At 41.3% G+C, this 13368-nt stretch overlaps 1 protein-coding gene across 1 annotated transcript in view; it reads left to right on the top strand.

Annotated features, from left to right (window-relative positions):
* PHEX (phosphate regulating endopeptidase X-linked) overlaps positions 1–13368 on the top strand; it is a gene marked incomplete at its 5' end in the record, with an annotated part of 206253 nt that overhangs the window by 65101 nt on the left and 127784 nt on the right. Inside the window, 2 exons of the mRNA XM_080831329.1 lie at positions 3607–3700; positions 6103–6231. Of these exons, the coding sequence (XP_080687455.1) occupies positions 3607–3700; positions 6103–6231 (223 nt within the window). The remainder of the gene's footprint in view (positions 1–3606; positions 3701–6102; positions 6232–13368) is intronic.

The following is a 13368-nucleotide window of genomic DNA, read 5'->3' on the forward strand; positions in this document are numbered from 1 at the left end:
TGTGAGACCGGCCCAGTAACACCTCTCCTGTAGTGGGGGCGCCCGCGCTTCTCCAACCCCAGCATACGTGTCCCGCACTGCCTCTTCCGCCACCCACTGTCGGCCACTGCCGTCGGGCCCGTCCTACCAGCATCCCTAGGGAGCCTGGCTTATCACTGTGCCCTTGAGGAAATAGCTTCTGAACCCCTGGAAGCGTGTCTCCTGGCCATAGACCGTCTTCTAATCTGCACCCATGGTTCCACCACCGCCTTCAAACCCGGGAAACCATATTTTAAGGTTGAAGAACATACTGACCTTGTGTCCTGGTCAGGCTCGCCTCCTTTGGCACTCCAGACTCTGGGCTCTGTTAGCTACCTGCATTGTTTTCTCTGTGGCAGAACTTTCTGCCTATCTCTGTGAGTGATGACCCTGCTTGCCATCTTCTCCAATAAATAAGCTATTGCTGATTAGCTTGTCCAGAGTTCATATTCCTGCCTCACACTCCTAAATCTTCCATTCTTTAGGCCTGGCTCCAATCCTGTTCCTCTCATGAGAATGAATTTTATCCCTCAGTCTGGGGTATGCTCCTTCTGGTGAAGTGTCCGGCATGTGCGTCTGGGTGCTAGGGTCCGCCATGTCGTTAAGTATGCACTTAACCTTGTTTCTCCTGTTCAGCTCAAAGCTCCAGGAGATCAAGGACTGTATCTTTCTCACCTTTCCATCTCCCCAGCACCTAGAACTAGTAGCACATATCTGGGTGCTCAGGATGTGCTGAATGAGTGAAAGAAAGTACTTATACTTCCTTTCGTGCACTTAAAATATATTTCTTTAAGTAAAAACTCCAATTATATGAGCAAACAGAAATCTGAAGTTCTGTGTGCCCCAGCGAGCCTCTTCGCTCTCTGAATGTAGGTGCCAGACTCCTATTTTTTACAGTACTCAGGGCATCTGGAACGATGGTTGGCCAACAGGAAGTGCTCAGCAAGCGCTTCTTGCTCAAGAATACAAATGTGAACTGAGAAGATCCAAAGGAGTGACCTACAACTACATATTTACCGTAGTAGGCTGAAACGTAGTAGGCTGGACGTCGCTGCTGAGAGTGTTGTCTCTGAGGGGAAGTATGCATACCTCAGCGTGGCCCACTGGGTCTGAGAAGAAAATTAGAGAATTTTTATGTATCTTCATTTTTTTTTCCACTGAAAAGAGAATTAGGCTCGGTTGAGTCCTATATAGATGGTCATGGACCCTTCATTTGATCTGTATGGCACACATGAGAGGGAGGACACCGTCACCCTCACGGGTTTGTCTTCAGTTGGTACATTGAGAAAATAATCTCAAGCCATTTACTATATACCTGTATATTAATGAATTGTTTCAAGTGGTTTAACCCCCACAGAACGGACAAGCAGCTTAAAAAATTCTTGTAGAGAAACAGGAATCAAAGCTATTACTAATAATGTAAGAACAAAGTGAACATCAGGAAAATGGCGGGAGTGAGCCTTCTGCCAGTCTAGTGCGCTATCTTGGTTAGCCGGATGACAAGGTAAGAAACAATGGTGGTCTAACCAGATCTGACCAGGATATGTTCAAAATGTTTTGAAATAGTCAGGAACATTCTATGAAATAGGATTTGTATCCACTGTTACTGTTGTAGTAACCCAATCCTATGTGGATAATGTGTCTTGAAGAATTAACTAATAGCGTTTGGGCTTTTAAAAATATCTTTATTTCATTTTATCTTTTGAAACTCCTATTTCCGTATTTGTTAAAAGCGTTCTTAATATGTTAGTACATTAGTATATCTCTGTATAAGTTAAAATAGCTGTACAAATACTGGATGAATACACTGGAATGTATTTAAATGCTGAGAGTGTACATCCACTGGGTTAGAGCGCCATGCAAATGAAAGTTGGTTGTTCTGTCTTATTTTATTTTTAAAGATTTTATTTATCCGTTTGACACAGAGAGCGAGAGAGCCCACAAGTAGGGAGAGCAGCAGAGTGAGAGGGAGAAGCAGGCTCCCCACCAAGCAGGGATCCCAGTGTGGGACTCGATCCCAGGATCCTGGGACCATGACCCGAGCTGAAGGCAGCTAGCTGCCCAACCAATTGAGCCACCCAGGAGCCCCTCCCCCCTTTTTAAAATTAACATATAATGTATTATTTGTTTCAGGGGTACAGGTCTATGAATCGTCAGTCTTACACAGTTCACAGCACTCACCATAGTACACACTCTCCGAATGTCCATCACCCAGCCACCCTATCCCTCTCCACTCCCCCAGCAGCCCTCAGTTCCTTTCACGAGATTAAGAGTCTCTTATGGTTTGTCTCCCTCCCCGGTCCCATCTTGTTTAATTTTTTTTCCCTCCCTGCCCCGCCACGACCCACCACCCTGCCTCTCAAATTTCTTATATCAGAGAGATCATATGATAATTGTCTTTTTCTGATTGACTTATTTCGCTTAGCATACCTTCTAGTTCCATCCATGTTGTTGCAAAGGCAAGATTTCATTTCTTTTAATGGCTGCATAGTATTCCATCACATATATATTTTATCACATATCACATATGTCTTGATCCATTCATCTGTTGATGGACATCTAGATTCTTTCCATAGTTTGGCTATTGTGGACATTGCTGCTATAAACATTCGGGTGCCAATGCCCCTTTGGATCTCTATATTTGTATCTTCAGGTTAAATACTCAGTAGTGCGATTGCTGGGTTGTAGGGTAAGAGAGTTGGTTGTTCTTAATGGGCCAGATGCCATCTTCATGTCACATGGATCTAACATGGCTGGATGACCCAAGAGCCATCTCAGGAATGTGTATTATTAGCCACCATGGTAATGGCACAACTGTGAGGGGATGGGTCATTAAAAATTCATCATCACTATTGAGTTAGAAATTAGATCATACATCCTTCTGAGGTCAGGACATCTTCTGCTTATAGAAAAAGGCAACAGTTAACAAAAGGTAATGGATTTTTAAAAATATCTGTTATGGGCACTACATGAGTGTATGGGCTTGTTCATATGTTTGGAAATAATGACAATAAAAAATCTGGAATTTACTCTTTATTAAGGTTTTTGTTACTTACTTGAACCTCACAGTAAACCTATAAGGTGGGGATCATCCCCATTGTATGATAAGAAAACATAAAATCAGCAAGTTTAAGTGACAAACTCAAGCTCATGTAAGTATAGAATCAAGGTGCAAATCTAGATAATTGGTATTGGCCAATATATTAATGTTTGTTCCCAAAAGTAAGAATTCATCTGCATTTTTGAGGTCACCTAATAATTCCAGTGTATGGACAGTTTCTAGACAGAAAAGTCTAGGCTCAACAGTGGATTCCATGCCCTGAGAGGGAAAGCAAAACGTTGACGCTTAAGGCCTCGGGCTGGAATCTTCATTTCATCTCCCTGTATTAAGTGGTGAAAAGCAAGCCAGTTTTGGTTGAGCTTATTGACACTGTATCATCTTATATCATTTCTCAAGTGCAAGTTCTACGGTTTTCTATGAGCAGAGGTCCCTCCATGGAGCTTGGCGAGCAGTTTTCCTCAGGGTGTTCTGTGGAGTATCAGGTATCAACCTAATTGTAATAAATGCACATTTCTCTCTGCTAACAGGACCATTGCCAACTATTTGGTGTGGAGGATGGTTTATTCCAGAATTCCAAACCTTAGCAGGCGCTTTCAGTATAGGTGGCTTGAATTCTCACGGGTAAGTTTGAGGAAGATTGCAATGTTACATCACTGGATAACTTTACATGCTGGAACAGTCTGTATATTGACTAATCCAATAAAAATAATCTTTAGGGATGGGACAGAGGGAGTTTTGCAGCCCAAACTCTACTCTTTTTTTTGATTGATTTCTTTTTATTAAGTGAAACCTTATGTACTGTAAACTACACCCAAGCTGTACTTTGATGAGGCCATATAAAGATATTTGGGACAATATTTGGGACTGACATCTTGTTTTCACTCCCTCTTATCGACATATTCCTGTTTCCCCCAGTATTTTTAACTGGGTCACTGTAATTATAGTTCAAATGTATCTTAGTGATATATTTGTAACTATTTTTCATTTTCAGTATTACAAATATTCAAAATAAGCATGATACATGTATTAGATAAAGTTTCATCTTAATTTAGGGGTAGAATTTTGTCTTTATCTTGACTTCCATTCAGTCTTTGAATTTATCCCAATTCTGCTAGGCCAAAGAGGCCAAAATCTAGTCTCCCCGGGGAACCCAGCCCAGCTGCCTCAAACACTTTGCTTCTTTCCCCCTCACTTGGTTCTTTGATTTTCGCTTCACTCCCTCACTTACATAGGTGTTATTTTGCCTTTGTTTCACAAACTTTTGTCTGAGTAATTTTCCCATTATTAAGGACCTAATCGTTTTCTGTTTGTTTGTTTGTTTTGCATTTTAAATATTGTGTGACTTTTAAAAGGTATTTTAAATTTATTTTTCTGTCAACTAGAAGTGAATGACATTTTATAACAGTGCTTTCATTTAACAGATGTTTCGGTTATTAGAGAAACAGGTAAATACAGGAATCTTTGGTGGGTCATTACTATTGAGCAGTAGCACAGTTATTTTGGACACATTTTGGCTCTCAAAGTCACTAGATTATTGAGTTTTATAGAGAACACCATAAAACAGCTATATTAATTGAGGTCATATCTAAAGGTTAAGTTACAAAACAAGTAGATTTTATTTAAATATATAAATATATATTTTTATATGTGCCTATATATACACGTTATATATATATTTATGTTTATATATATGCATATGTATTTTTAACTCCTGTGGATCACGTAGAAGATAGTACCCACCTGCTTTTCAGCCCTACTGTGAAGAGAATAAGAGAGAACGGTGTAAGAAGTAGTGTGTGAAAACTGGCGGGTTGGGTATGAGGAGGGGATGTTTCTTCAGTGTAAAGAGCTAAATATAACATGGAGTTGCCAAAGACAGTTGTAGGATCTCCCTCTCTAGAGATTTAAAAAATACATCGATTCCTTCTGTCTGCGAGGGGTTGTGTTGCCAGAGAGCAGGGGAAGGACGGAGAGATGGATCTAAGCATTAAGCCCGTGTCAGCCGCCTGGGGCTAACGTGGTGCAGGCCACGCGGCCACCGTGCTCAGGGCCTCCCTGCCTTGCCGCTTGCCTTCAGTTTGCGTTTCGAGTGCTGAACTTCCATCCTCCAAGGGCATTTTAAACACTATTTATTTCTTTGCTTTCATCACCAAGAGTAAACCTTTGCGCCTTCCAAGTCCTGCTTTAGAACCTCCTCGCTTGTTTGTAAATGTTTTCCTATAATGGCTTAATTGGGACAGATGGGAAAAACATTTTCATCTTTTTTTTTTTTTTTTACTTTGTTACGGGTGTGTCCTTTGCTACAATAGGATGTAGATATGCCTCTTGGGTCGTTCACATGGGCCATGTTGTCCTTGGACTTGTGAGTGTACTACCCAGAGGAAGGAAACCCTCACCGGGCAGGAACTTTGATCACCCATTGATACTAGACCTTTCCTAGTGGAACTTCAGTTACCAATAGCTACTTTTTAAAAGATTTTATTTATTTGTTTGACAGACAGAGATCACAAGTAGGCAGAGAGGCAGACAGAGAGATAGAGGGGGGAAGCAGGCTCCCCACTGAGCAGAGAGCCTGAAGCGAGGCTTGATCCCAGGACCCTGAGATCATGACCCGACCTGAAGACAGAGGCTCTAACCCACTGAGCCACCCACGTGCCCCTACCAATAGCTATTAAAGGCTGTCTAGACACTCGGGTGGGACAGCATCCACTCATTTCCCTGCTAACTGAAAAAAACTGTGCCATTCTCCTAATCCTTTATTTAATGGGGAAAATTGAAAGGAAAGGATAAATACATTATTTTCTGCCATCAAAATATTTTCATTCAGTTTTAAGTCTAACTAGGAACAAGCAGAATTTATTTATTCGTCTGATTTCATTGTCAGCTTTACCATGAGACCATGTATATGGGTTGGGGTGTGTGGTGTTTTGTAGCCTGTTTTCTTCGGGTTGTATGAATTTTTTTTTTTTCAGCCATAGGTTTTATCCAAGTGAACTTCAATCTGGATCAATTGTCTCCCACAGGTAATTCAGGGAACCACAACTCTGTTGCCTCAATGGGACAAATGTGTAAACTTTATCGAAAGTGCCCTCCCTTATGTTGTTGGGAAAATGTTTGTGGATGTGCACTTCCAGGAGGACAAGAAGGAGATGGTAAGTTCTGCTCCCCCACTGGTAAGAGCCATGGCAGTCTGCCGGGTCTGACGTGGGCATGGCCAGCAGGCCCATAGCAGCTCTGGGAGTGATGGACCTAGATAGAATAATAGTTCAGCTTCAGAGAGGAATTCCTGCAGTACAACATTAACTACAAACTCAAACCTCAAAGTTTTGAAAATTAAAACAAGTTAGAAGTGAGAAAAGAAGCATGATGTTATGTCACCCAGTGTCTGAATTTCTCCTGTAGACGTTAAATGCCTAAAGTCGATGCTTAGGAACAAAGAGGGCCTAGATAATTTCATGAATAGATATTGGACTTTGTAATTACAAAAGGTAGAGCCTCTTCGTTTTAGAGATGAGGAAGCTGGAGACCCTGAGACAAAGAGATTTGTAGTATATTTAATAACTATTAAATGGTTTAGAAATAGAAATAAAATGCAAGGGTTTTTTTTTGTTGTTCTACTTGTCTTATGCTGTGTTCTGGAAACTTCAGAGGTGTGACATTTATTTCAGAGACAATACTGTGTGTCTATTTTTTGTTGTTAACCTAAAAAGAAAGCCTTTTATTTTGGGAATTCCTAAGCGTACACAAAAATGGAGTGAGCAATGTAATGAGCTTTCCTGTACCTATGATCTGTGGTAATTTGTAGTTGCCATAATGGCATTAATGGCCCAGCCAGATCTATCTGCTAATAAAACATGAGGTTTAGTTTCATTAATTTACTGAACAAATACTTGTTGAACACCTGTTATATGCCAGGCACTGTTCCAGGCACCTGGGAAACAGCCGAGAACAGGAAAAAAGGTCCCTGACCTCATTGAGTTGACATTCTATTGGGCGGGGGGACAGACAAGTATGTTGCAAGATAAGGACCCTGGAAAAAAGGAAAAGGAGATCAAGGTATAAAGGAATTGGGAATGCTATAAGGTGAGGGTATTTGGGGCAGGTTATAGGATTCATTAGGGTGGTCAAGGAAAGCTTCACTGTGAGGATGACATTTGGCAAAGATTTGAAGGATGTGAGAGAATTAGATACGGCAGCTATCTGGGGGAAGAGTGTTCCAGACTGAAGGAATAGCTAGTGCAAAAAGTCCTATGGCTGCGATGGGGCTGGAGCACTCACATAACAGCAGGGAGGCCCAGGTGGCTGGAACGGAGTGAGTAAGGGTAAGAAGTAGGTGCAGCAGTCACAGCAATAATAGAGATGGTGGCATTTTGTAAGGTCTTCTGGGCCATTGTGGATTTTTATCCTGAGTGCAGTGGGGAGCTAATGTGGGCTTTTGAGAGGAGGCTTGATGTGACCTGACCTATGTTGAAGGGATCACCCTGCTGCTGTGTTGAGAAGAGACTGGAGGGAGTCAAGGACAGAATCAGGGATACTAATTAGAAGACTGTTGAAAGAAAGGGGCACCTGGGGCGTTAAGTCAGTTAAGCGTCCAACTCTTGATCTCAGCTCGGGTCTTGATCTCAGGGTTGTGAGTTCAAGCCCTGCACTGCACTCCATGCTGGGTGTGGAGCCTACTTAAAAAAAAAAAAGACTATTGGAGGGATCAGGTGAGAGATGATGGTAGCTTGGACCAGTTGGTAGCAGTCAAAGTTGTGAAAAGGGGTTGGATTCTGAAGTAGAACCAACATAATTTGCTGACAGATTGAGGGATCTGAGACTGAGAGCTTTGAGTCTGATTTCAGTGGAAGCATGAAGTTGCAGCTAATTGAGAAGAGGAATGCTGTGGAAACCACCTTTGGGTTTGGGAGAGATCAGGAAGTTAGTTGTGGCCATGTTGAACTTGACAGGTTATCAGACTTGCAGTTGTGAAGATGTCAAGGAGGCAGTAGGTATGAATCTTGGCTTGAGGACAGAGGTTGGGGTTCAAGGTTGGAAGAGAGAGGAGAAGGTGTGAAATAGTTGTCCAGGGGAGGAAACACGGTTACCCAGAGGCAGTAATAGTGTAGATGAGGTTGAAGGTCATGAATGGAAAGACTCCTCACCCTCACAGTGTGTTCTTCTTCATTTGTTTCTGCTGCATGGGAGGAGAGAGTATATTTTGAATTAGAAACTTGGATTTAGCCATGGTGGGGATTTTTTGGTGTGTATCTTCTTTGTGATGAATTATGGTTTATGAATGTCATGAAGCAAAATATCTAGACGTAATTAACTAATATAGGGCAGGAAAAATAATCTCCCTCTACCCTTCCAGGTTCTTGAGATCCCACTGTGGTAAAAAACACAGATTAACAAGAGAAAAACAAACAAGTTTAATAGGGCATGTACCTCCTGTATACAAGGGAGAGACTCAGAAAAACCGAGGAACTCCCAGAAGTGGCCCAGGCCACCACCTTAATTGCCATCCCCAGCTAAGGAAAAAGAAGATGAGAATACAGGGGCACAGGGGTGGGCAGGCCAGTGTTGGGAGGTTACCAGGAAAAGCACAGTAGGCAAAAGATAAGGTTATTATGCAGATTTAAGTCCATGCTCTTCTCCATTGATCAGAGTTTCTAGAGATGAGAGTCATCCTCCTTTTCCTGATACAGGAAGGAAGATACCCTTGTAAGGGAGATTTCCCTCCTAAATGTTAATTGCTCTCACAAAAGGGTAGCTTTGACTCTGTTTTGAGAGGGTTCCCTGTGTCTGTAACTTCTCAAAAATAATCCGTCGCAAATAATCAGTATGCCCAAGAGATATATTCTAGGTATATTTCACTAATAATGATCTATTGTAGTCATTCAGATGAGAATATATGAGCAGCTTGGATGCAGGTGCTCAACAATCACTGATTTTAAAGGCAAACACGTAAAGTCTGTTACATCACGATAATTCAAGTAATTGGTATTATGCGCTGCTACATAGTACGAACTGTTTGGTTTTATGTGTTAATACTGTGGGGGAGGAAGAATTCCCTATACCCTTCAAGGTCCTTTTTTTTTTTTTTTGAAGATTTTATTTATTTGGAAGAGAGAGCGCTGTGTGCACATAAGCAGGGGAAGGGGCAGAGGGAGAAAGAGAGAATCTCAAGCAGACTCCACACTGAGCAGGGAGCCTGAAGCAGGACTTGATCTCATGACCTTGAGATCATGACCTGAGCCAAAATCAAGAGTCCTACGATTAACCAACTGAGCCACCCAGGCTCCCTCAGGGTCCTTTTAGCTGGACAAAGAATCAAATTGACCTGAGATGGATCAACAGGACAAAACCAAATTTAGCTTTGTGCATATAGAGAATCCACACAGACATGAAATTTTAAAGACTGGCACCATGAAGCTTACATGAGCTCCTGAGCTCGGGAGAAAGGGGAGGGTGTGAGGATACAAAGGGGAAGAAGACCATTTGCAGGAAGGTGAGAGAAGATGTTTGGAAAAACAAACTCGCCCTGCTATGTCCATAGATTACTTAGGTACAGAGGAATCTCTGTTAATAGCTCTCTTCCTCAGGCACAGGCTCGGCTTATTGGTGTAAATGTAGGCAGCTGAGCGGGAGGTAAGGAACTTCTGAATTTGCTGGGTTTTGTTTGCTTTTGACTCAAAATAATCTTGCCAAGGTGGCCCATCTTGGGGCAGTTAGGCCTTGGCCCCTACAGTAGGTAACACATAACTATGTATTTGCTGAAGTTTGCCTTGGAATACCTTAAATCTAAGTATATTTACCTGGATCTCTTCCCTTTTTTTTATGCTTTGGGGAATTTTCTGCCAAGCTTGAGACTGTATTTGAACCTGCAATTCCCCTTCTTGCAAATAATTCCACTGGAGAATTAATGTCTTATTTCAGAATGCTCAATATTCCTATTGCGTGTTTTCTTTCACTCTTTGCTTGGAGTAAATGGATTGAGAATTTATCAGATAATCACAGTGGTAACATTATAAGCTTTGGGAAGGATATAAAAACAATTAAGGCATAACAGAGGGTTTTTTTGTTTTTTTTGTGTGTGTGGTTTTTTTTTGGCAGTAGAAGAATTTTAAGTAATATGAAAGGTATGTGGATTAATTTGTTTTTCTCAGTTTTGGTGTGAAAGTCCCCTTTTCATGTGTTAGGGTGTAATATTCTAAAATAAAGTTGATTTTGGCAGTTTCCCCCCCTTATTTTGATATACATGGGACTTGGAAGTAGTGGGATAGTTACACAGATACTCATCTATTTTACATAAAATTGTTTTCCTCCCTTAAGCTGAAGCTATTTGCCTCAGGGAATACTTAACTTGGAAACTTATAAGAGAAATATCTGACTTTTTATAGCCTTGCTACAGGGCTCTCATCCAAGAACCACCTGGAACCACTGATTTACTTGAAAAACATTCTGTATTATTAATTACAGCCCAAAGAAAAAGAAAACCAGAAAGATCCCCAGTGGGACAAATTCCAGAGACTCTAACTCCGAAGGAAGGCTGCCATTGTTTTATTTACAAAAAAATTGCTAAGCAGATGAGTACATTCAGAAGGTTAAATTTCAGGTACTTGTCAGACTTGAATGTGTACACAAATCAAACGAGGCTCTTCTTGTAAAAATGCAAAGTCTCACTGCATTTTATGAAGGATCTTTTTAACTTAGGTCTGGGTTAGGACCGAGAACTTGCATAACAAGTTCCCAAGTGGTGCTGATGCTGCTGATCCAGGGACCCCATCTGGAGTAGCAAGGCCTTTGCAGCACTCATTTGCTTGCAAACAGTTTCCACCAGAAGCCCAACCCTGGCAATTCGTGTGAGCGGGGTAGGCTGTTGACTGGGACACCAGTACTTTGTTTACCAAAGCCTGTTGCTTTAGTGCAAGTAAGTGCTTCAGTTTTTTCAAATCATTGAAAAACTTCCTTGTTCAGATTGGTTTAAAAGGAAACAATGAATACTGTTACGCTGAAAATAAATAAAAAATTAAAAAAAAGAGAAAAGTCCTAAAAGAAAATAAAAGTAGAGAAAATTAAAAAAAAAAAAAAAGGACTTTGTCAAACCCTGGGTAGGGGTCTCCAGGCCTCTTGTTATTTTTTCTCCCACGAACTGATTAGTTTTCCTTTGACAACTGGTATTTAGGTTCTTCCAAAGGGCTTCCTGCTTCTCCTCAGTAACCCTTTGTATAGTCTCTCTCTCTCTCTCTTTTTTTTTTCTTTGTATGGTCTCTTAATGGCGGATTTGGCCCAACTCCCTCTGCTTGGCATCGTTTGTTATAGAGGTCAGGAGAGAGTAGTTCCCTTTGAGGTTTCCTTTGTAGAGGAGTAAGCCCCCCCCCACCACCAACCAGGGATCTCTTCCTTTTCACTGGGGAAAACACACAATTCCAAGTTGCTATTTCTTTTCCATTTCCCATAGGCAAGTGTGCATGTGAGCACATGTGTGCACACACACACACAGACACAAATATGCGTTCATACTATTTTACTTACACATAACTACAGGAGTTTTACAGATTTAATTAGAAATGGGAGGGAATAGCATGTAAAAAAGGAGAGTTCTTCAACGCAAAGCCCCCTAAAGATGCATATGGAAGACTCTTGTGGTTTTTGATAGCGGGATAGGGCCTTAACCCATGTGGGACTGGCTGTAGGCCAGGCCAGTGGAGTGAGAATAGCTGCAGAATGCTTCGGGCAGTAGTTGTCTTTGTTACCTAGAGTGGCACTATCCAAAAGAACTTGAACATAAGCCATGCATGTAATTTTACATTTTCTAGCAGCCTCATTAAAAAAGTAAAAGGAAGGGGCACCTGGGTGCTTCAGTTGGTTAAGGGTCTGCCTTTGGCTCAGGTCATGATCCCAGGGCCTTGGGATTGAGTTCCACATCGGGCTCCCCATGGAGCCCACTTCTCCTCTCCCTTTGCCTGCCGCTCTGCCTGCTTGTGCTTGCTCGCTCACTCTGTTATATAAGTAAATAAAATCTTAAAAAAAAAGTAAGAGGAAACAGGTGAAATTAATTTTAATATATTTTGTTCAACTAAATGTGTTCAAAATGTTATCATTTCAACAAGTAATAAATATAAAAATTATTAATGTGATAGTTTATATGCTTTATTTCAAGCTAAGTCTTTGAAATTTCATGTCTATTTTATACTTACAGGATAGCTCACTTCAGATTAGCCACGTTTCAAGTGTTCCTTTGCCACTGTGGCTACCATTTTGGACATGCAGTTACCATATTGGATAGTGCCCATTTAAAGACTTGAAAAGAGATCTGTTGAGTTCGGTGTGCTGGGGATTTAGTCCCCGGGTGAGAGTGTGCTCATAGCCAGGTTTGGGAGGGCAGGATCATCGGTCCCTGACCAACTGGGTTTCATGGGGGGCTCTAATATCAGGGGAGAAGGACTCAAACAATACCAGGATTCATGGCTTGGGAACCAGGATTTGGAGTTGGAGTCAGGCTGCTACTTGGTGAGGGTGTTTCAGGTTCTCTGGTGTACCAGCATAAAGGAGATAAATTCCAGATGCTTCTCTGCAGTTAGCACCTGGGAATCTTGCTTCTCATTGGCTCATAGACTGGATGGAGAGGAGTCTACAATTTAAAGGCATTCAGTGCCTTGAAGTTGCAGAGATCTTGGTCAAGCTGAAAGTCAGGGGTTCCAAGATCAGATACCCTCACAGGCAATAACATTAAATAACATACAGAAATAAAGCTGGCTAGGTATCAGCAAAAGCCAGGGCAAGTGCAATGATGAGAGGAAATTGCCTCTGGAACTTGGTGTCTGGGACACAGTAGTGGTGAATAAGAATGAGTATGTTATTCAGGATTCAGCTCAGGCTATATTCATGCAGAATGCCTGCCTTGCTAGGTTTCTGGTGTGTGTGTGTGTGTGTGTGTGTGTGTGTGTGAGAGAGAGAAACCATGTTTCTTTTTTTTTTTTTGAGAGAGAATTCAGAAATAGGGATTTTTATGTGAAATCTCCCATATTTTAAATCTTGGTCAATACTTTGGGGGCTAAATGAAATATGTCCTGGGGATACCATTCTGTGTCTTTTACACTAACATTCTCTCTCTCCCCTCAGTCTTCAGAAACAAAAATCAGAACCTTGTTTAGTAGAGATCTTCTTTAATTTCTTAAATCTTATTTAGAAGACCATGTATAATTTTAAAATACAGTGTATTAGCTAAACACTAGCAAGTTGCTTTTGTGGAAAGTTTTACACAGGAAAGTGGGAATCCTCAAAGAATACATGATGTATTGTTG

This window comes from Martes martes (assembly GCF_963455335.1).
Source record: "Martes martes genome assembly, chromosome: X".
Classification (NCBI taxonomy): Eukaryota; Metazoa; Chordata; class Mammalia; order Carnivora; family Mustelidae; genus Martes; species Martes martes.